This window comes from Nesoenas mayeri (assembly GCF_963082525.1).
Source record: "Nesoenas mayeri genome assembly, chromosome: 1".
NCBI lineage: Eukaryota > Metazoa > Chordata > Aves > Columbiformes > Columbidae > Nesoenas > Nesoenas mayeri.
In genome coordinates, this window is record NC_137541.1 from 204336106 (window position 1) to 204360344 (window position 24239).

General features: G+C 38.2%; 1 protein-coding gene across 3 annotated transcripts in view; it reads left to right on the top strand.

Annotated features, from left to right (window-relative positions):
• Positions 1–24239, top strand: part of GRM5 (glutamate metabotropic receptor 5) — a gene marked incomplete at both ends in the record, with an annotated part of 247840 nt that overhangs the window by 203855 nt on the left and 19746 nt on the right. For all 3 annotated transcript variants that reach the window (XM_080354358.1, XM_080354356.1, XM_080354357.1), the window contains 3 exons: positions 4662–4830; positions 8368–8494; positions 19805–20744. In XM_080354358.1, coding sequence (XP_080210484.1) covers positions 4662–4830; positions 8368–8494; positions 19805–20744 — 1236 coding nt within the window. The remainder of the gene's footprint in view (positions 1–4661; positions 4831–8367; positions 8495–19804; positions 20745–24239) is intronic.

Genomic DNA, 24239 nt, shown 5'->3' on the forward strand with positions numbered 1-24239 from the left:
GTAAAACAATATCAAAAATATTGCATTAATTTTCTGGGGGTTTTTTTTCCACTAGAATTGTGAAGAATGTGCTTCCATACTTTCCAAATAAAAACTTTCCACTTCTGTAACAGACTAAGCCATTAATTCATACTGTGCTGCTATAAACCAAATTGAATTTAAACAAAGCTTCTTTTGCTGATAACTTATACATACTTCTATGAAATATAAGAGAATTTTTTCTTTTTCTGAGACATATATGCAGTATTCATATAAACGCACATGAAAGAGTGATGAGTTTTTTTCTGGGTTTCTGTCTACTGAACTGTCAGAACATGAACAGCAAGTGTGATAGCATTCAAAGTATATTTTTCCTTATTAGATTACTAGAGGGAAAATTGTTCATCCTGCACATTCATTTCAATTTTGTCTTCTCCCACTAATGTGAACTCAAAGGAAAATGTTAACTTCTGAGTAGAGATGTGTAGGTAAAGTAAATCCATTACTCAGAATATTTTGACTTTTCCAAAACTTTCTGAAGTTTCCAAATAAATTTTTATTTGAAAGCCTGTAAAGTCAGCATTCTTCCCCAAAGACATCAGGGCAGCCATCTACAAAGCAATCCGGTTGTGTCTCTGGAGACACAAATTTTAGAACTCTTCAGACTTAGGCTCTAAGGAAGTGCACTGTGAGTTGGTAAGAGAATTAAGATACAAACTGGCAGAAATCCAGGAAAATTTCAGATGAAAATTTGTTTTTAATACTGTTTCGGTGAGCAAGGCTGTCTTCCACTAAACATTTCTATTTTTACAAATGGCTGAATTCTGAAGAAAAGTGGTAAGTCTGGATTTTTGACCAAATTATTTTAAAAATGCTTATCCCAGACTTCTCTTAAAGGATTTCCATTTGATTTATGGTGCTTAGATGCAGTGGACTGCATCCTACCTCATGCCAAACTCTGTTTCACTCATTTCTTTCAGAAAGACTGAAGTCTGCTATGGATTAATTATATATGGCATGGCAATACGCTAATGACAATATATAAATGTTGCAAAGAGACCTTTAACTTTTCGTCATGCTGGCATGCTTAACACTAATGATTTAATTCTGTTTGTTGCATGGAATTTAACTGAACATCTCAACATTTTAAAAATTGAATTCTAAGAAAGATGATGAAGGAATTACATGATGTTCAGTCATTTGCTCAGTCAGAGTAGGACATCAGTGTTTCACCAAAGACCATGGGGACACCATGTTGATTGTGCACCTTGGGGTAATGCAACTTTCAGAAAGTCCAGCCTCACTGGATTTGTGTGAGGTACAGTATTGATCTGCCTACTCAGACTAATGGACTGTGTGTGATAACAAAATGCTCCCAGAGATCATTTATTTTTGAAATATAGTTCTTTGTTCCCTTTACTCCTACAATAGTCATATTATTAAACCCAGCCTATGTGCTTAAAGTAGCCAACATTGAGTCAAAGCTTTGTATGGAGCTCCAGATCTAACTCCAAGGTTTTGAGTAGTTTATAGTCTTTGGAGCACTGTCAAACACTATTTGCAACAGCTGGGAGATGGTGTGGTCATACTAGAACAACTCATCTCCCCTGTTCATTTGCATTGATAGCAGCATCTTCGCTTCATAAAATGGAAATTTAAATCCTCACAGCTGTACGTTGGCAGTGGTGTTAAGCAGGAAATCAGAACATAAAAAGCCTTTCTGACCTAGATAGCTCAGGATTTTGATGTGTAGCAAAAGGGTTTTGATATTATACAACACATGTTTAATCCCACAAGATGCTTTGAATCCTGGCCCTGTTCCAATGTTCTTTATGTTTATGTTGAGCTTTAAGCAGATAGCCAGTCTAGTGGAAGGCTTGTTTTAGGTGAGACAGAAGACAAGGAAAAAAACAAATGAGTCTGAAAGAGACAGACACATTTTCTCAGGAAGAGAACAACTATCTGTAAATACTATCAAAACTCCAAAGAACAAATTGAGAAGGCAAGAAAATGCAAGAAAAACAAGATGCTGATGTTTTGGCTGTGCTACCAATAGAATATGGATTCTCAGCAACTTCATGGCACTTCTGTTTTGAAACAAGGGGTTTGCACTGTGATTAGGGCTCTGCTGGAAATGTGCTATCACACCATCTGCTCTCGTTTCCTAAAGTGACAAACTGTCCCTGTGGTATCTCAAGGAAGCTCCAGGGAACCAGTGACTCATGAACCTCCACTATAGCAATGGACTTACTGAGTCTGGCTCTTACTATCAGTCTACCAATGTTGCTCTGCACAAGGAGCTTGTGAAAGACAAAACATATTAAGGCAAAAGTTTATTTAATTAAAGTTTATTTAATTTGTTAGGTTTCTTTCCAGTATTTTCCTTGGGATATAAGCATGGAATTACTACTAGAGGGACAATTGTTCTAGTTCCCATGGCCTGTTAAGCATTGAGAGTACTTTTGTTCATCTGTCCATGAAATTCTGAAATGACAGCTTTAACAAAGGGATAATCAGAGGAGTGTTACAATGTCCCGATAATGCTGAATAAAGACCCCACAGTGGCTTCTGGGCTAACTTTTTGGTTAGTCTGTTTAATCTTTGAACAGACTGTTAATATGCCTGTGAACCTCAGAAAAACAAAACCAAACCAAACAAAACCAAAACAAAACAACAACAGCTTGGTTTATAATCATGCATAAAAGCTTATTTATTTGGGTTTGTGTGTGTATTGTCTGGATTCAATTAATTTGTGTCAGTCTGGCATTCACATCTCCAACTTCAACGAGGTCATCCTCAAAGCCATGGACATTTCCTTCATACAGAATGAAAGTGAAATGTTCCAAAATCTAGGACTACCATAAATTTTTCTTCCTAGCTGTGTCATTGGTCATTTTTTCTTCTTTTGGAAAAACTCAAGAATCATACAATAGGGGTAAGATCATATTGTCCATTCAGTCAAGCTCCGCTTTAATTTTCTTTCACAGCAGTCCTGACTCTGACCTGTGTGCGATTTTGGCCTTGAATCCCTACCATAGTTTCTCCACTGGAACATTTAGACTGTTTCCTCATGCAAAGCATACTGATATCCATGGATGAAGTATATCTTAAAAGAGTTATACCGTATTTTTTTATGTCAGCCTTGGAAAAATATTGATGTTACACATAGTATGGCTACTGATCTTCAGTCTTAAAAGTGTTCGTTCAAGATTAAGAGAGATGCTTTAGTATCTTACTTAAGAAATTGTTTGATTCAATAAGCTGGTTCTTTCACTTATCTGTTCATTGTACTTCACAAATTACACTCTAACAGTATCACTCTTTATCCTACCCTGTCCATTTACTTTGCCTTGGGGACTAATTTTGTGCCTGCTGCCAGGAAAAAGCTGGCTCCTCATTTATGAACCAGGCCAATTTTAAAAACTATTATTGTGTTCATCATCTTCTCAGTCTATATCATTTGCTTATTTTTCATTGGTGAATTTCATGTTGCTTAATCAGATTACTGCAAAACCCACTAAAAAGGTGGTAAAGGAAAGGATAACATCAGCACTTCAGGAGCTGCCTTATGTGTGCCTTACAAATAAGTGCTAAAAGAACTGGGTTGTAAGGCAGAAAGCAGGCCTGGCATTCAACATGCCAGTAGGAGGCTGATGAGTCCCAGACAGCTCCATATACTTTTTACAGTGTTCTGCGAGAGTTAAAAAGATTGTAGGAGGAAGAAGGAGGAACACGAACCTGAAAACTCTCATCAGCACTGTCTCTGCTCTTAATGATTCTGTCCCCAGATGATGAGATGATCTGACTCAAAAGCAGCCTGGGACTGCAGCAAAAATACTCTTTCTCTTCCATACCATACCATACTATACAAGGAATTAAATGTGTTCTGATTGCAGAGCAATTATTTAAAAATTAAGAGGGTTGTATGGATGGGTAAAACCAGCATTTGCTGCTGCTATGTTGTGAAAGAAAAAGGCAAAAAGAAAAAGAAAAAAAAAAAAAAAAAGAGTAAGCCAGCTTCATTCTTCAAATGCCTGGACTACAAGATGCCTCTTGATCTCCTTGAAGCCTCCAGTAAGTCCAGAGCCCTGGTGTCTGTGCCTGACTCCTCTCTGTATGCCACACTAAGTTGTATCTTCCAGTTCTACAGCACAGGAAGTTTCTTTTGATCCCACAGGCCCAGGTTGCTTCTACTTCACTGTAGGAGCTCGGCGATCTTTAGGCTTCCTCAGGAAGTGAATAAGCACCTGCAGACAGTGTGGAGCACTTGGCATTGGGAACGAGCATTATAGGTTTAGATTTATCTGCATCTGCTATAGAGGGAGCCTAGGACATCTAAGGTTCCCTATACAATTGGCTTCAGTCCTGGGAGTTACACAGGATCAGTCTTGTCTGGCTCGTTTCATTGTTGTCCTTGTCATACTCAGAAGCTCAGTCACTTAAAGCCAAAGTGATCAGGAATATTTCATAGTGATTGAAGAAAACAAATTAAATTAGAAAAGAAAAAAAAGTTGACGATATCACAAAAATTACTGGGAGACACTACAGGGCAAGCATAATGCTTGAAATTTTACTTATTTATTTCAACGAGCTTGATTTTAACTATATAGTGTTCCTTTAGTTTGAAATGTTTTGTGATGTTCTCCTCAACTCAGCTATGCCTCCTCTTTGTGTTTCCAAAGATATGAAATAATGAATTTCAAGAAAATGGGGAAGGACTACTTTGATTATATCAATGTTGGCAGCTGGGACAATGGTGAGCTGAAAATGGATGATGATGAAATATGGTCAGAGAAAAATAATATCATCAGATCTGTGTGCAGTGAACCCTGTGAAAAAGGCCAGATAAAGGTAAATATTTTCTCCATTTACTTCAATTGTACATTATGCATCGCCTTGACATTTGAAAGCAAGATTTTCCTTACTCTTACATGGAGAAAGACTTATGTATTTAGTTCTTACTCATGTCAGTTATCTTGCTAGTTTCATAAATTGCTATTTTCTTGTAGTCCTGTATCTGTGAATTGCTGACTGTTTTACTCTTGTATTTCAAATGCTTTAGGACAGGTGTTTGGGGTTTTTTTTCTGCATATTTTTACAGCATTTGATTCAGTGGAGTGCAAATCCCTGACTAGGACATGTCAGTACAATTGCAGATAAATTATAAATAACAATTGCTACTAATTCAATGCTAGACATAGATAACTAAACTGGAACATTATTACTCAGACCTTAAGTCTGTGGTATCATCAGAGAGCATTGATAATTACTGCTACTTAGAACTTCAGGAAATGTAAGTAACATATTTTTTTTAAATCATCCCTGTTTTATTGCTTCTTTGTTTCCCAGTTTTTTTTCTTCCTCCCTTGCAGTGTTGCAGTAAGTAAGAAGGGTAGATTAATCTGTCATATATTAATTGTACTCTATTATCCTTGAGCATCCCCTGACACTTACTGCAGAACAGCTAAAATACTGCAAATCCTCAGCTTGCTTTGCAATCATCTAAATAAAAGCCTACGGACTAAGGGGATGGGCATGGACAACAAAGTGGCTCAGATTGAAAAAAAAAAAAACAGCTGTAATTTCTGTAATTTCTCACTCGAATGGGATCACTTTTCCCCTGTGTTAACAAGGCATGCCGGCAAAACTGTAAAGCAGCTGTGGGAAGGGGCTGATGGAGCTGACCATGCTCTGCAAGACAGAATGAAACTCTTCAGTCTGAATTTTCCAGAGTTTTAGGACACAGTCAGTGTCTTATATTCACTAACTGGTCTTCGGGAAAGTCAGTAAGTGAGTTTCATCAGACCAAATGTTTACATCTTCAGTGCAAGCATATACCATTATGACAAATTTCCAAACTTTTTTAATAGTCAATGGAAATAAATATATTATTCCAGATCAGGAGGCAACTGTTAAGATGACATAGAAATACGTGCTTCTCTTCACTGATGGCAAAAGGCACCCAGCCAGGGCGGCTGGTTCAGATGAGAACATGCCTTCTGTAGATACATAAAAGTGGGATTAATTGCTCCCATGGTAACTAAACAGGGGTCTGATGTTAGCCTGCTCCAGCCACAAAGTCATACGTGTGAGAGGATAGAGATGGACAAACAGATAATAATTTCAGAACTGTGAGACTGTGTGCTCCTTTATGGTCTGTTGCTATGACAGAGGTGATAGCAGTATCTTGTGACCTTCAATAATATGTCTCCTTCCACCTTCTGCTCATCCTTTCCATGATTCTCCCAAGAGGATTCTTCACTGTGAAGCCAATTCACTTAGACACATGCGTGATGTTCAGTGTCTGAAATATTATTTATGCTCTTCATTAGGTTATTAATTATAAATCTCACAGTTTATTTCACAGGCTTTTATCTTCATGGTCTCCACAGATGATCGAGAGACCTTGACTCTGTCAAACTCTGTGGTGGTTTCCTACAGAATTCTGTGGGATTGAGTTATTATGCAGGAATTTGAAACATTCATTGTGATGATATCCAACACTCAGCAACATTTGGTACATCCATCTGAAGGACATAATAAAATTCAAGCACAGCCCAACTTTATACATTTAAAATAGTGCAGACTTACGACTATTTAAATAAATACAGGTTCAAAGGATTGCCCAGATGACAAGGGGAAGAGAAAATATTTTTTGTTTTAAGAAGAGTTATTTTTGTTAAAAGGGACAGAAAATATTATTTTATAACTAAGTGCTACAACAAACAACTGTTCAAGAAATGAAAAATAAAAGTATGAATAAACAGCTGACTAAGCAATAAAAATACAAAATAGTCTCACCTGATTCTGAGCAGTGGAGAACAATTATTTTGATTCCTAGGGAAGGATGCAGGATCCTTCCTAGATTATTATTCAATTAGTGTTACGTAAGAAACAATCAGTGTACCAGTTTTCTGACAGACTTATCAAATTCCAAGTATTTTATAGAAGCTGTTGATTTGGTGAAAAGTTTAACAGAAAAGTGTAAGTGAATTGTTTTGATAAAAAATTCAGGTGTTTTGATAATAACATATGGTTTCTGTTTTGCATTTCATTTTCTTGAGTGTTTTGTACACTGTAAAATTATGGATTTTTAAAATACATCAAGTTTACCAAAATGTATGTCTAAAAACTGGCACAAGCTTTCTAAGAATGGTTTTTCCCAGACAGAAGAAATTTTGTCAGTTGTTCAACTTTTCATTCTGGTTCAAAATGAAAGAAATCCAAAGATGTTAATTCTTCTGGAGTTTTTTTAATTAGCTGGTAGTCTTAACACTTGCAGAGCAAATCACATAAGCTCCCATGGTCTTTCTGCCACTTTAACTATTCAGATGTGTTGTGGTTTTTTTTTTCTTTTCATACTCTACAATTTTAGAAAACAAAGCCAAAAATTAGTTTTTGAGTTCCCATATTGCTGATGAAAATGGTATAATTTATACTTTATTCACTGCAGCACTGCAGAGAGTAATCCAGTTCTTTTTTGTTACACTCCTTTACATTTCATTTATTAAAATTACAGTTAAGACATTTGATTTTGAAGCCACCTTCTAATTCGTCATTGCAAAAGATGTGTAAGTCAATCTACTTCCTATGCTATAACTGGAAGTATTTGCTTATAAATTATTTGAAAAGAGCAGAGAGACTGGGAATACTTTAGTTAAATAAATAAAAAAAAAAAAAAAAAAGATATATTGACAAGAAGCACCGATGTTTTCAGTGCCAAGAGATGACAAATAAGGATCTTGAAAAATCTGCATCTCAATCATAAGCTTGCAATAACATTTGACAGTAAATTATAAAATGAGAAATCAGGTCAGATGTTAAAATTGATAAAGATAACATTCTCACTCCTAAATGTTAATTGGAACTGCAGTAATTAAATAATTCTGGAAAAGGCATATTCATTTTGCTGTCTGGAAAAAATCAGTTTTAACAAATCACTCACAAGCAGATGAGAAATAAGCACCCAAAAATCTTTAGGTAATGAACCATTATATAATGCCATTGACATGATTCCCTGTATGGACCACAATGGAGTGAATTATATGCCTTGAATATCACGCACTGCCTTCTGTAGGCACATTGCCATCTATGAAATATTGAGTTTTGTTAATTCTAAGAGGTGAAAAAATATCTTACCATCATTCTGTACCTCTACTTATAATTCTGTAGGGCTGATGGTTACTTTGTTCCGCTACGTACATGATGGGAGAATTGAGGACTTGTGTCATATTTTGTAAAAGCAAACAAAATGAAAAGAAGATCCTTTTAAAATAAAATAAAATAATAATAATAAAGACCTCTATTTAAAAAAATGATTAAAAATTAAACTGGGGCAGCACGAATGTACTTTTATGTTGCTAAGTCAAATGTTCATTTTTGTCTCAGGTGATCCGTAAAGGAGAAGTGAGTTGCTGCTGGACCTGTACTCCTTGTAAAGAGAATGAATATGTATTTGATGAATATACATGCAAAGCCTGCCAGCTCGGTTCCTGGCCCAACGATGACCTCACAGGTGAGATGTGGCTGTGTTTTTGTTGTCAATGACAATGTTCATTCACTGAGCTGAAGAAATAAATGCCAGATATAAGTGAGTATGAGGACTGTTTCGGTCACATTGAACACAGGGATAGACTGGTATTTGTCTTCTCGCCGCAACCTGATCAAGGAATTTTTGGTGTAATTCAGCTTCTTTCTAAAGATCTGAGTTACTAGACCTAGAATTTTTTTAAAAAGTAGCCCTCCTTTGGTATTCAACCTTGTATTAATATCTAAGCAGCAGTGCAGATCTTGTCCTTCCCTAAACAGGCAGAGAAATTAAGTCCTTGTCAGATAAATTATTACAGGATATCAAATTTTAGAGTTTTATTTTCCTCTCAAATAAAGACAGAAGAGTCATGCAATACTTTCTTTTTTAATCTGAAAATATATGAACTAGTTGTTGTGGCTACTGCTCCTAAAAGCATGAGTGCTCCAAATGGACTTAAGTTTGCAATTATCTTTTGTTCACCAGAGTGTCTGCTAGAATATAGGATTCCTCTTCTCCTTGCCATAGCATAAATCTCTATGCTCTTGCAGAATACCAATTCAGCATCTTTAGAGGCAAATTACTGCAGCACTTGTAACCCACAACCTCTCTTCTTTATGACTAATAAACAGAATTCAAGTATTCAAATGCTTGGAGCACACACCACTTCAAAACACTGATCAGGGTTCAGGTTCTCATTGTGTCAGGCTCTGTATAGATGAGGAAAGAAGAGACAGGGTCTTTTTTTCCAAAACAGCTCACAAACTTGGTTTATGTATAATTTATTTGGATGAGGGGAGAAACGACTGAGGTGAAAGAGAGGGAAGACCAAAGGAAAACAGTTCGTATAAGTGGAACTGTGTCAGGTAAGGCTTGGCCTATAGGCAGATTATATATATAAAGTTAATCCTTTCCTGGTAAGGAGTGTTGCATTGCTGTAATATATGAGCTAGGTTGCCCGATTACTGAAAAAATACAATTTAGCCACAAAACTGATGGGGCATTTTTCAGAAAATGTCAAACATTAAACTTTTCCTGAGAAAAAAACTTTTAACTGAGAAAACAGAAACAGCAATAAAATGGATGTACAAGTGCTCCTCCAGCCCTGCTCCACCAGCCTTGCCTCCCTGGGCACTCAGCCCAATCAACCAGCAAAGCCCTCTCACTTCATGGAGAGCTTTCTTGTGCCAGGAGAAAAAGGGGAGAAAAAGAAACCCTGTCCCATGTGTCCACTTCCCCCAGAGCAGAGTACTGAGGGTCTGGTACACGCTCAGGTTCTCATCCCAACTGGGCCATTTGTTAATGTACTAATGTGTGCAGGGAAGAAAAAGTCTTGCTAGTGGCTGCAAAGCCAGAGGATTTCATTGTTGCCAGAGGGCAACAAGGATGATTAAAGGGCAACAAAGATGACTAACGGAGTGGAGCACCTCCCTTATGAAGAAAGGCTGAGGGAGCTGGGGCTCTTTAGTTTGAAGAAGAGGAGACTGAGGGGTGACCTTATTAATACTTATAAATATATAAAGGGTGAGTGCCATGAGGATGGAGCCAGTGGCAAACAATGATAGGACAAGGGGTAATGGGATCAAGCTGGAACACAAGAGGTTCCACTTAAATTTGAGAAAAAACTCTTCTCAGTGAGGGTGACAGACACTGGAACAGGCTGCCCAGGGGGGTTGTGGAGTCTCCTTCTCTGGAGACATTCAAAACCCGCCTGGACATGTTCCTGTGTGACCTCACCTAGGCGTTCCTGCTCCAGCAGGGGGATTGGACTAGATGATCTTTTGAGGTCCCTTCCAATCCCAAACATACTGTGATACTGTGATACTGTGATCCAGGAGCCTCGAAAACCCACACTGCAGGGACTAGGCCACCACGTCTGGCTGGTCAGTTTGTGAAGGTCACTGGTGCAAATGGTCAATTCTTTAAGCACCAAGGGTCTTGTTTGTGATAGATCACATCTTATTCAATGTAGATCAGTTGAAAAAGGAGCTGCCATGAGTCAGTTAGGAGGGAACTTGCTCCAAGTGCCTCATCAATCTACAGAGAACCCACTTCTGAAGCACCAGTGATGGGAAATGCCTATTGATCTGGTGAAGTTTGGTAATTAGAATGTATGCACCATATATGAGTGGAAGCTGTATAAGGAGCAGCTAAATTCACTGAGTTTGTTCAGCCTGGAGGAGACCGAGGGGAGAGAGACCTCACGGTGGCTACAGCTTCCTCACAAGGGGAGGAGGAGGGGCAGGCACCAAACTCTTCTCTCTGGTTACCAATGACAGAACCCAAGGGAAATGCAGGAAGATGTGCCAAGGAAGGTTTAGGTTGGACATGAGGAAAAGGTTCTTCCCCCAGAGGGTGCTGGACACTGAACAGGCTCCCCAGGGAGGTGTCATGGCCCCAAGTCTGACAGTGTTCAAGAAGAGACTGGACAATGTCCCCAGACACATGGTGTGAACTGTGGGGTTGTCCTGTGCAGGGACAGGAGTTGGACTCGATGATCCTTCTGGGTCTCTTCTAGCTCAGGACATTCTATGATTCTACATAAAGGAAAGTGGAGCGAAAAGCCACCAGAACTGCCTTTGGGCTCTGTGCTTTGGGCCGCCCCTGCCCCCCCAGCAGCCCCATGGCCTTGCCGTGCCTCATGAAAGGCGTCAGTCTGGGCTTCTGGGAGGTTTTACCCTCTGAATGTCTTACTTTGTTCTCACAACAGAAGAGTGGGTACGGGTGGCATCTCAAAAGCTCTTGTAGGATGAGTCAATGATTTTCCACCCAGCTCTCATGGTTTTAAAGGACAGCAGCTGTCTTTAGTCAACCCAATTTGCTTTGTCTAATACATGAGCTGCTACATTTGCGAACAATTCATCTAGCTTTAGACATGCATTATAAGCCTTTACAGAGACCAAAGCTGATGTAAACACAAAACAACCCCTTGACATCAGTTCCAAGCAAAGTGCCTCAGGAGATCTAACTGTTGTTCCTCAGCCAGGCACAAATATGTCAGGCAGATATCTAGAAACTGAAACCACCCTTGGCCTCCATGAGTACAGCTGATACAATATGCACTCCTGGTAAAAAGAACTCCCATCACTACAGCTTCACAGCTGTGTTGTCCCCACCTAACATTCACATGATGGTTGAATCTTGTCTTATTTTGCTTTGTATCAAAACCACATTTTAAAAAGTCTATTTTTGGCTAATCCATACAATATTTTGGGCTGTATTTTTAGTGATTATATTTGTAGTTCTAATTTTTGTAGCTTGTAAAGAAACTGCCTCTTGTTCTTTTTTACAGCAAAAGATCTGGTAATAAATGTGAATAAACGGTAAGGAGAGGGAGATGTATTTTGTATTCTGGCAAGAAAATTTCCCTTCAGTTTTATAAAGTCTCCTTGAAATGTCCCTACGTCTGATACTGCAGCAGCCAATGTTTCTTTGCTGCTTGATAAAGCCAAGTCTTAGGTAATGTCAGCACCACAAGGCTAGATACATAAAAAAACTCATTGGAATAATTCTTCCTTGGTTGATCACCTTCAGATGAGAGTGCTGTAAGTGTATCAGCCAGGTGCGTGAGAAGGCTTTCAACGTGGAGCTGCACCTCACTGTCTGCCAGAGATCTGAACTTGGATAAAAACACTTTTGGAATCCTTTCTTGGCTCATACAACAAAACATTGCTCCATGTTTCTTATGTTCAATGACCAGCATAAGTTTTGTGCCGCAAGCTTCAGTATATAAAATGTCTAACAGCAGGGAAGTTGTTCAGAGAAAGGAAGAGAGATTCATGTTTTTTTTTCACTCACCTGTGGAATATCAGAATTCAGATGCAGGAGAGGAGAAGACAGAAGGGATGCAATATATGTAGGAAAACAAAGTTATTCTAAGAAAAATAACTTTTATATCTGAAGTACAGAAAGGCACAGGAAGTCCAAAGGTAGTGGGAAAGACAAGTGGGAAGAAGAGTTTCTCTTGATTAAATCAGTTACTGGAAAATATCTCGATCTAGAAGTAAAGCTGAGGTGAGAAAGGGAATGCTCAGCTGCCCATATTTTATTTCCTCACAAACTGCAGCCTCATTGCTTGTGCATACAGTGTTCCACAGGGATCAGGCTCCTCCTGGGACAAAAAAATAGTCATTCTCCTCCTTTTCTCCAAATTTATTTGCACCATCCCAACATGCATCTCAAGTAATTTTCTTCCTCCTGCTTTAGTAACAAGATGTGTTTTCCAATCTACTGTAACTCCTCCTCTTCCCCATGCATTGCATTAGCAACATCCATATATCACAGTAACACTTCACACAATAGTATGGCCAGTGTGGCTGAGTCATATATTCAATTAGAGCAGGAGAAATTTAGGGGTTGAAGTCCAGAAGTGTATGTCAACAGCTCCACTTTTCCTCAAAGCCTTTCTTTGTATTACATTCACAGTGGATGGAAGAGAAATGTAAAAGATGCCAGGAACTTTTAGACAAAAATAAAGGGGATTTCTTAACACTGAGGATCAAACTTCAATGCAATGAACTGGTCAGTAGTTTGATGAGAGTGGCTTTTTGATTCTTCAAGAAACTCAAGTAACTTTGAGGACATGGCCTCTGCATTTGAAAAGAATGCGTTTGAAACATCACATAAGTTTTGTCCAGCATCTCAGAACTTTTTCAGTGGATGCAGGAACGTCTTGGTCCAGCTATACCTCGTGCTTGCTTAGGGACATTTTTGAGGTGGGAAAGAGGCAATTATTCCCTCTTTCTGTGATTGAGGGGCAGTATACAACAATAACAGAAACAAAGTTTTGTCTAGTGACCTCAGGGACTGCAAGGAAAGTAGATTATATTAATTTAATTGAAGGGTTTTCTTCAGGCTGTATTGACATTTTTCTCATTCTCTATGTACTCCAAATATGCTGGCCATTTGATTTTCTTAATTGGATTCCAAAGAAAATAGGAGCTGAAATATTTTATAGCAGATGAAATGTTTTATTTGCCATTCATGTATAAGGCAAAATATCAGAAATCTATATTTTTACTATAGTTACAAGAATGCTTTCACCAAATAAAGGGCAGTAAACCCAGAATAGTGACATCATGATCTTGTCTGCATGTCTGAAAGTGTCAGGTAAGAGCTGGAGTATCCAAACAACCTTTGAATGGAAAGGACTGAAAAAAAGACACCCCACCTCTAAGTAAGAGACCAGCCATTTGAAAGGGTTCTGACAACACTGGTGCTGGACCCCATTTGGCTAATGCCAATCTGGCTTCCTCACTAGGAGTGAGGATGAGTGCTTCCCTCATCCCGAGGGCATTGCCTATGCTCTCCACGAGAGCTGCAGGGAGCACATGGTGCTGGGAGCTGCTGCTGTCCTGGCTCTGGACACCAACTGGGACAACACAATGCCACAGTTAGTGAAAAACACCCATGAAGATCAGTGCAGAGGTCATGTTCAACAGCACATCCTGGGGGATCCCTACTGGGGCTTGGTTGGCTCTCCCTGCAGTGTGATGCTCTGGGTGGTGGCAGAAGCCATGGGGCTCTGATGCTTAGGAGTCTCATAAAACTGGATCCCGACTCCCACCCCTCCAAGCAAAAAAATCATTCATTTCCTGCCTGAAATATTTTCTAACAGTAGCTGCTTGTTGTCATCAAAGTGCTTTCTTGTATTGTTGCTTGCAATGAAGTAACAGCCATTGGTAATTTCAGCAGTTGTCTGACAGTTTTGAGAACAAGACAGAACACAATTTAGCCTGTGCTGACATTGATTTTGCTGCTGAAACATTGCTAGGATCTTCCTTTTGACCATAATTGTTAAGGCTGGAATTCAGTCCAAGGGTAGAAGAAGGACACAATTTTTCTCTGGCTGTTTTTAGTGTTAAAAATGCACCTCAGCAGACATAATGTCCAATATTCTCCCTGACTTTCTGTGCCCTGTATTTCTCTTTCCTTTTCATTTCTTATTCCAAATGAAATTTAACCGCTTCCATAAGTCACTCTCACACTAGCAGATGAGGATGACTTAAGGGTTCAGGTGGTGATATTATAACGAGGGTCTCTGGCTGTCATTTACTCCCTTCTCTTGTTACTGGGTTTGTGGACTTTTCTTCCCTCCGTTGCTTGTTCCAGGTAAGGCCTGGATTCAAGTTTTCAGTCCATTTACACCCCAAGTCTTCAGCATGAGACACATATGCCTCAGGCGCAAGTGAGCTGGTTTAAGAATGATGAGTTCAATGAACAGCTCTTGGAGGCTCCAGAGCTGGATGCAGGGGAACTTGCCAACAAAGCCAGAAGGATCCACTTATAATTGTGCCTTACATTATGGAAAGTTTGCTGAACACAACATATTCTGAACAAAACATTTACAACACACAGAGCCAGCATTTCTTGGTGAATCTTAAATCAAAACATCAGAGCTAACATAAGGATGGACCTAATTGCTGCAATTCATCAGTTGTTCCAGTCATTCTGTGCATTTGTGTAATTAAGGAGTCATTCCCCATGTGGTCACAGAGTAATTTTAATGTATTATTCCAAGATTCATGGCCTTGTTTTTTACTGCAATGTACAGCTAAATCAGTATATTTGAGTTACTAGGGACTGGTTTAGGTTCTTGAGCTAGAGATGTCCCAGCTTTCACAGTTTAAGATGTGATCCATCCCAACTCCTGACCTGCAGAGGTGGCAGAACAAAGACATACACAGTCTTCAGCTGCATCCATCGATTGTGCACACCTGCCTTCATGGATGTTTTCAGTAAATTTGTCAGCCTGGGAGCTACAGCAGCTAAGAAATGAGCATATGGTCACCTCTACATGTCCTGCTATTGTAGCAGCTATGGAAGGTCCTACCAGAACAGGGAAAAGGATTGATGAACATAACAGTTTATCAAAAAAACAGAACTTAGCACCAAAATGTTAAGGATGTCCTCTCTTACTTCAGTTTGTCTTCATTTCACGTGGAGGTCACAGGGCTGCTTTCCCACACAGGGCTCTGGAGACTGTAATCCTCACTTTTGCCTTATAAATTTGGGTAATTAAAAAAAAAAATCATTAAAACACAAACAAACAAACAAACACAAACAAAAAAATAAAATACAGCCATCAAAAAAAACCATACAAACAACAACAATAAACAAACAAACAAACAAACAAAAAAACCAAACAAAAACCGAACAGTGAATAAAATTGTCATTATAAAAGCTACCCTGCCAATTTCATGTAGATCTTTATTCTGACTCCTACATTTTTGAATCTCAGCTCTCCATATGTGAAAACCCAAATTACTAGTCAAGATATCCCTTCTCTCATCTTTTGGGACTATAAATAGGGAAATATTCAGAGCATTAATAAAAAACTAGCTAATGGCATGGCATCAATACACTTTGAATAATGTGGGCTAAATGCTATGGGGAGAGTATTTCACAACCAAGATGTGGTTGTTGGTTAAGTTTCAGTCCTGGTGTTTGGACTCCTGTTATTCTTTGAAGAGTTTGTGAAAAGTTACCAAGAAAACCAAACATTTTTTCAAGGGATTTAAATCACTGCCCAGGATGCCACACCCCACTGGAAAATATTTAGAACTCACTTAACCAGCAGTAATTTTCTCCCAGTTTTATTTTTCCGTGTTCAGATTCAGTGAGCTTTAGCTCATGATGTTGACTTAAGAGATTTCACTGAATTCCATCTCCAGAGTGCATCTTATTAACAAGCCTTAGTCTGTCATGTTTACCTTTGGGACTAGTTTAATTATATATTCAATATTTTCTACCATGAGAGGGATTTTCAGTCCTAAGCTAATACAGTTATATGGATGCTGAGGCCATGGTAAGGTCTCTTATTTGTCAAGGCTATCATAGCAAAACAGTGCCATGATCAAATCCTCAGAAAATAATACACTGTACTATAATACAGTGTTCCATATCTGTGAACTCTTTCCCCCAAAGAACTAATTTTAAAGAAATATGAAAGATCAGAAATAAATGACAAGTTTAGCTCTATAAAGAGCGCAGGATACTAACACTGATGACAATGGTCAAGGCATCAAGAGTTCTCATCTCCTCATATATGGCACTATTTAGTCCATCACTGAAGCAGCCAATTGTTTTTCCAAAATATCAGAACTTTTTTTTTTTTTTTCCAGAAAATCCTTGTACATTCTTATCTGTAATTTTCTGATGATTTTTGATGCTCTTTTAAGAAATCCTTTCCCCAGTCCCCTCAAGCCAAATGAGACTCCAATGTTTTTTTTGTATCATCTTGCTAAACCCCTGGATATTTAGTCCCTTCCTTCCATTGGTTATGTTTCTGGCCAGAAAAACAGAGAAGCAGTTTTATGTCAATATTACTGAGGTTCCAGTCCCAGAAACAGTGAACTCTTGAGGACAAAATAGAACAATTGTACACCTGCTCCAAATTGGACTGGCTGCTAACAGCCTTTCCACAAGCCAAAGATTGCCTCAGCGTACTGCAGAGACCACAAGGCAAGGCTGCTGGCTCTGTTCCACCTGGATTTCTAGAGCCAGTTAGAAGAGAAGACTTTCCAGGTGCTTGGAGATGTTGATGAAGTGTAAGTCACTGTGGGGCAGGATCTTGTCCAAATGATGATTGAGCATATACGTATTTAGGGGATAGGGATAAGTTCATCTTGTGTAACTATTTTTTAGCTTCTGCCTTGGTATAATTCTGTCCATCAACGTAACCTGAACACTCACAGTGCTGTTTTACCATATTTCTTCTACTTGATCTAGTTGTCCCTTTCTGCAAAGTGCCATCATCAGAAACCATTAGCTGCAAGACTATTATATGAAAGCCTCATCAATCATTGATTTACGAAGACTATTCAGTCCTTAAATCTCAGTGGAGGAATAAATAATTGCCCAGTTTAGCATTTTCCTTGTAAAATATACCCAGTAATGGGGGGGGGGGGGGGAAGGGAAAAGTTTTCAACTCTTTTTTTCGGATATTTTATTAAGAGAATATAGAAAGAGTAATAAAGCAATGAAGGCATAAAATAATCTGAAACTAATGAGAAATATTTGGTTATTATTCATCTCTTCTGCAACATTAGCAACCGAGCAAAATTCAGCCACTATATCACTGTCTGCACGTAAAGGCCGGCTGTCAGATAAAGACCTTCTCTCTTCAAACTTCCTGTCCAAGAATCTATAGTTGCCCCAAAACGTTGATTACATTTTGGTAAAATCATAAATATATTTCGAAGTCACTTACTCATAAAATTTCTTGGAGGAGAACCCACATGGGGATATCTGCACACACCCTTCTTCCACCACTCTCATTAGTATAAAATATTTATTTTAATAATGTGATACCTGTGTTACATTAATCTTGATGAAGTCAGAATGAAATACCATGTCTCCTTTACACTGAATAAGGAAACCCTTTAAAGCCAACAGGAGTCAAATAGGTATAATCAACTAACGCTAATGAGAGTGTTACACAAAAATCTAAATGTCTTTGTTACACTTAGACATGGCAATAACTTTATTATTGCAACAGAAAGCTTTGCACATCAAAGCAGTCAAAACATGGATGGCAAATTAATCTGCATTTAGTAACAAAGAGCAAAATTATGTTACACTGGAGTGACTGAAAATTTGTGTTCTTTATCTGCACTAATGTCAAGTATTTGTTGACCCTAACCTTTCTGATATTTCTGCAAGAATACAGAACTATCTGCCTTGTACTTTTGCCACACAATCTGTTGAGTATATCACCTTATTTTAGGTGTTATATTTTTGATAATATTAATTATGTAGAGATACAGAATACAGAAATACTGGGAGAAGAGAGGAGCTAATCCTACTATATACCCATACCATTTCATGGAAAGATTTTTACTAATAAGAATGTCAGTGGCAGCTTTGGAAAAAAATTAAACTCTACTTAAAATAAAGGAAAAGACAAAGAGTAGATCTTGCATGTAGAAATTCCTAAATTATAGTCCTGATATCTACGTTTACTCTCATTCATCAAGTCATTGAGGTCTCAGGTTCCCTAATTAATTTGGATTGCTTGGCATCCAGATACCCATCAGACAGTGCCTCATCCTGATTACCCTCATTGCTGAAAATACAGTTATGAGAACATAGTGCTCCAACACCCTAGGGTGAGTTGACACCACTCACCCTGTGTCAGGTTGACACTCTTCTGTCTCACCTACCCAGAAGTCAGCAACCTGATTACAACAGTCCTAAATTTTGAAATAATTTTGATTTTGCCATCAAGGTTAGTCAAGCTTAATACAAGTATAGTTGCATTTCCTCCTTTCTGTTTATCTCCTTCCAACAGTCCTGCCCTGGCTAGCAATGCCAACTTGTCTATTATTGTCATGAACTTGCAATTCAGAGGGTTAAGGTTCTCCCTCCTTATTCTTTTTGGTTTCCAGAGCTATCCAGTCTTTACAGTGCAAAAGGAAAGGAGGGGTGGATGAGGGAGGTCAGCAACAAGTTTTCTGCCAGCTTTTACTCATGTCTGTTGATCTGCACACTGTGGAATGAGAAGCTGCTTTGACTCTCTATGACATGCTTATATAGAACGGTTTGTTAAAATCTATACACAGACTGAAAAACAAGTGTCCTTAGGTGGGGTTGCACTCTTTAAATTGAACTGTGACATTAATTTATTGACTTCAGTTTGATTTCACTCGTTAGGTGAGGCTTTAATTCCTCAGAAGTCTCAAAAGGATGAATGACAGATAAAGAAGACAGCAGGGTACACCATCCTAAATTACCAATCATTTGCAACTCTGATCCTTGAAAATTTTTTTTAGAAAAAAGGTAGCATGGCTGTTAAAGAAGTACCGTTTTTCTTGACAACTGAAATCTATATGATTCCCCTCCATAGTTATTTAATAAGTGTCAACATCCTTCATAGTGTACAGTATAACTAGTAGGACTGACATGTGCTTCTGTAAGCGCATGTAGTATGCAGACAACTCTGAAGCATTTTGCACCATGGTAATGCAAATTGATTCTGAAATTTGCTCATAAATTACTATATTTAAAAGAATTTTAAAATAAAATTTCACTGTGAAGAAAGGTGACTTATCATAATCAGTTTGGCCATATTTTCAGTCAGCATGTTATATTCCAGATAAATTATATAACTGAAATAAGCTGTCAGAGAAAAGTATTTATTGTGACATTATATTAATGTAATTATAGCCTACACTCATTACAAAAGCACCTTCCTGAAAGACAAAAAGAAAAGAAATATTGGGAAAATCTGTAACTATATCATTAAATAATCTTACTCCTATGCATTTGAGTTTACCTTATTTTTTTCTTCTTCTGTAGGTTGTGACCTCATCCCAGTCCAGTATCTCAGATGGGGTGATCCTGAACCAATTGCAGCAGTTGTTTTTGCATGTCTGGGTCTGTTGGCCACCCTGTTTGTTACAGCTATATTCATAATGTACCGTGATACTCCAGTAGTCAAATCATCCAGCCGAGAACTTTGCTACATCATTCTAGCTGGCATTTGCTTGGGTTACTTGTGCACGTTCTGCCTGATTGCAAAACCTCAACAGATTTACTGTTATCTTCAACGAATTGGCATCGGCCTCTCTCCAGCTATGAGTTATTCTGCTCTAGTAACTAAAACCAACCGTATTGCAAGAATTCTGGCTGGAAGCAAGAAGAAAATTTGTACAAAGAAACCTAGGTTCATGAGTGCCTGCGCCCAACTGGTTATTGCATTTATCTTGATATGTATACAGTTAGGCATAATTGTTGCCCTCTTTATAATGGAGCCACCAGATATAATGCATGATTACCCGAGCATCCGAGAAGTCTACCTGATTTGTAACACCACCAACTTGGGTGTTGTAACTCCCCTTGGATACAATGGATTATTAATTTTGAGTTGCACCTTTTATGCATTTAAGACAAGAAATGTCCCAGCTAATTTCAATGAAGCAAAGTATATTGCCTTTACAATGTATACCACCTGCATCATTTGGCTGGCTTTTGTGCCAATATATTTTGGAAGCAACTACAAGATAATCACCATGTGTTTCTCAGTGAGTCTGAGTGCCACGGTGGCCCTTGGCTGTATGTTTGTGCCCAAGGTCTACATCATCCTCGCTAAGCCTGAAAGGAATGTACGCAGTGCATTCACCACGTCGACTGTGGTCCGCATGCATGTAGGGGACGGAAAATCATCTTCAGCTGCAAGCCGTTCAAGCAGCCTTGTGAACCTGTGGAAAAGAAGGGGATCATCTGGCGAAACCCTTAGGTAAAGCTTGCTAATGTGGGAGTGTGGGGAAGCGAGTATGGTCTTCTGAAAGTTACTAATAGTGGAAGGACAAAGGGAAATATATTGATTTCCTCTGCCTCTGCACCAGGAGAAGAATGAGTCCTCTCTCCCACATCTGTAACAGTTTCGGGTTTGATTTAGTTAAAAAGCCATGCAAAAACTGGGGACAGAGCAATGAGAAAACAATTATAAGGCTTTAAATACTGGCTGTGTCAACCGTACACTTAATGCAGGGAGGAAAATAAGATCTTAGCAGAAAAAAACCCAACACAACAAGAAATATAACTCATTGCCTTGTCCCAAATGCACCTATTTACAAGCTCTCCCCCCTGAATGAATTGCACAGTGTCTGTATTTTGCCTCTAGTCACAGCAGTAAGACAATAGGGTTGCTGCTAGCGCTACATAATCAAGATGGAGTAATAAACGCAAGTGGCATCATGAGCAGTTACTCTCAGGCATCTGCAGATTTATTTCACATGACTCTTCTGTTACACTTTTTTCTCCTATTCCCTTGATTTTCCTTTCTTGTATTATCTCTTCCTGCTTTCTTTCTTTTTACCCTCACCTATCTTCTCTTCTTTACCTTTCTTGGTACCTTTTTCTGTATTCATCCTCCTAACTCCATCAAATTCAGGAGCTCACAGGCCCTGCTCCTGCTATCCTTCCTGCCATTGAACAGATAGTTCCTTGCAAGATATTTCTTTGTTTCTTCCCAAGGAATTACTTGAACTCAGTGATCACGAAGACAACTTGTATGCTCAGTATATAAAAACTACAATAAGCAAATACTGAAGGGAAAGGAGAACTCTGGAGTGGAAATACTGTCTTCCTTCATAGACAGAACACATAGAAGTGCACTCAGTGCAATGGTTCATTTTCATCTTTTGATCCCTTTTACTTTTGATAGTGCTACGGGGATGATTTGGGTTATTTAATTGCTGGCATAAACAAATAATTCTGCCTATATGAAAGTGCAGAGAAAGAGCTTTGTCATTCCTCAGCTGTGTATGTCTAGCCTGGAAGTGACGAGTAGCTAGATTCTGTGACAAATAGCTAGATTTTGCTCCTCCCTGAAATGCACATGGATTTTAGCATTCATAATATGAATATTTCCAGACATGTCATTGTTCACAACTGAAGTTGGCATGGAATGAGGGAAATTTGTACTTCCATTTTGTGTGAACCACAATTTAGACTCAAGGGAGGATTTTATTAGTAATACCTACAGGACAGATTATGCCAAAGTGATGATTTGTTTCTGTCAGATTATTGCTAATGCTCATCTTTAAGTGACTTTGAATTGGTACAGAAATTACCAGCCTATTACAAGATATTTTATACCTGTGATCTGTTAATAATTTTATCTTCCAGTTCATTTCCAGGTGCAGAGTAGGATGCTATTTTAAAATGATAAATCCTATACTACTTTAAGAGATGGTTACCTGAAATGACCCTTTCTGCAGCCTCTGCCTGTATGCCTGAACAACCTGGGATGTTCAAGTTAGAAGCCCTATAACTACTTCTGGGCCAGCTGAAAGAGGCATTCTTCATATGTCCTCAAAAGGAGGGTATTCTTCCTCTTTTAGAACATTATTATTTTTCCTCAATTTTGCTGCAGAGATTGTTTTCCATCTGACAACTTTTTTACTGAACAAGTTGAAGTTATAGATGACAGGAAGATCTTGGGCTTGGGAAGGATTTGTTAGTCGTCTGTTAAGGTCCAGTTTTAAAGATATAGTTCTATGTTTTGTTCTGAGAAGTAAAGACTGTACCCTGATATTAAATAGCCTAAAAGACAAAGTGTATTTTCTTCTTAGTGAGGGTTCTGTTTCCATTTCTTTATATCACTCAATGTCTAGATAACACCTGTGGTAGAGAGTTATTAGCCGAACATAAGAAGTCATCATCGACAGTGGTTTCTTTTTCAATAGCACTGTCTTAGAAATGTCTTCAATCCTTAAGAGCACTGAAAGTGTCCAATATGTGTGTGTAGGAATGAAAAGGCAGCACAAAGCTGATACACTGACATTATTTGCCTAGATATAAAGAGCCAGAGCATTTTGTTCGAAACCTGGAAAAACATTTTCATGTCATTAGTAGTGTTCATCAATACTTAAAACTGCAACATAAACACTCCTAAATGCATATGTCTGAATCCTCAGCTGGTTAAACTGTGATGGTGCCAGTGAGTTTAGCAGTGCTCAGTCAATGTGTGCCTGAAGGATTTGGGAATCCAATAGCAAATTTGTTCTATCAGTCATGGGAAAGTCTCCCTAATCAATGCTTATTTATTTGCATGAAAGAAAACAAAACAGAGTCCTGAAATTTGCTGAGTAAATTTAAAATGCTGCTAAGAACTTCACCTATGTCTGATATTATCTCTAAGAACAGAAAACCACATTCAGCTTCAATTTTTCCTCACTGTAGAGCATGAGCAAACAGAGGCTGACCATTTTATTTAATTTTCAAACATTTGTTTTAAAAAGTTGTGTAGCATAAAGTAATATATTTTGAGGTATTATTTAGTAAAATGCTTAAAACTTTGTTTGGATAGTTATTCAAGTAAACAGTGAAGTACTCAGAATCAAAGGAAATATGCAGTAGAGCTACATGGTATTATTTAAATAGCTCAGAGACGTTTTATTTAAAAGAGTGAGTCACTGCTGAATTTTAAAGAAACATTCTATTTAAGTCACCAGTGCATAGAAGGGCCCCTATCATTAGCATTTTGCTTCCTGACACTAATTTATAGCATAGTGTAGTATTGCATCAAATCATTGTCAAACAGATAATGCCAACGCTCCATTCAGAGCTTTCACATCAGCTGCAAAATTACAGATAACAAGATTGCTTTTGCCTAAATAAAGCAATGCATCTGTTAGGGTCCTAAAAGACATTTTGTATGGGGTGTTCTTCAATTAATAAAACTCAGGCAAGCTTTGGATGTGTGTTGGAATGAATCTTCACATACTGAAATATGGAGAGAGAGAGAGTAAAACTATTAATTACCTAGTGAAATGAAAACCATTTCATGTAGGCTACTGTGATTCAGCAGTACTCACCAAAAGATTTTCTGCCCTGATTTAAAAGTAAGTCTACCAAACCAGACAAGAATTCTGAACATTACATAGCTGGAGTCAAAAATGCACAACTTGAGTAGAGAGGCATCTAGACCTTCTGTTCCCAGTTATGTTACCAAATAGTTTCATAAGGTTATAAATAAATTGAGCAAATTTAACTTAATGTCCTAGGAACTATTATCATATATGTTACACAGCCCCTTTGCAAGAGTCCAAAACAAAGTTAATTTATCCTTTCCTCATTCTCAAATAACTCTGTATCCCAGGTAAGATAAGGACTGTATATTTCTGCTACAATACCTGCTAATATGATATTTCTAGCCAGAACAGCACATGAAAAAGTCTCAATCATGCTAAACTTGACCTGGGAGATACAACAGGTGTTCCAAAGT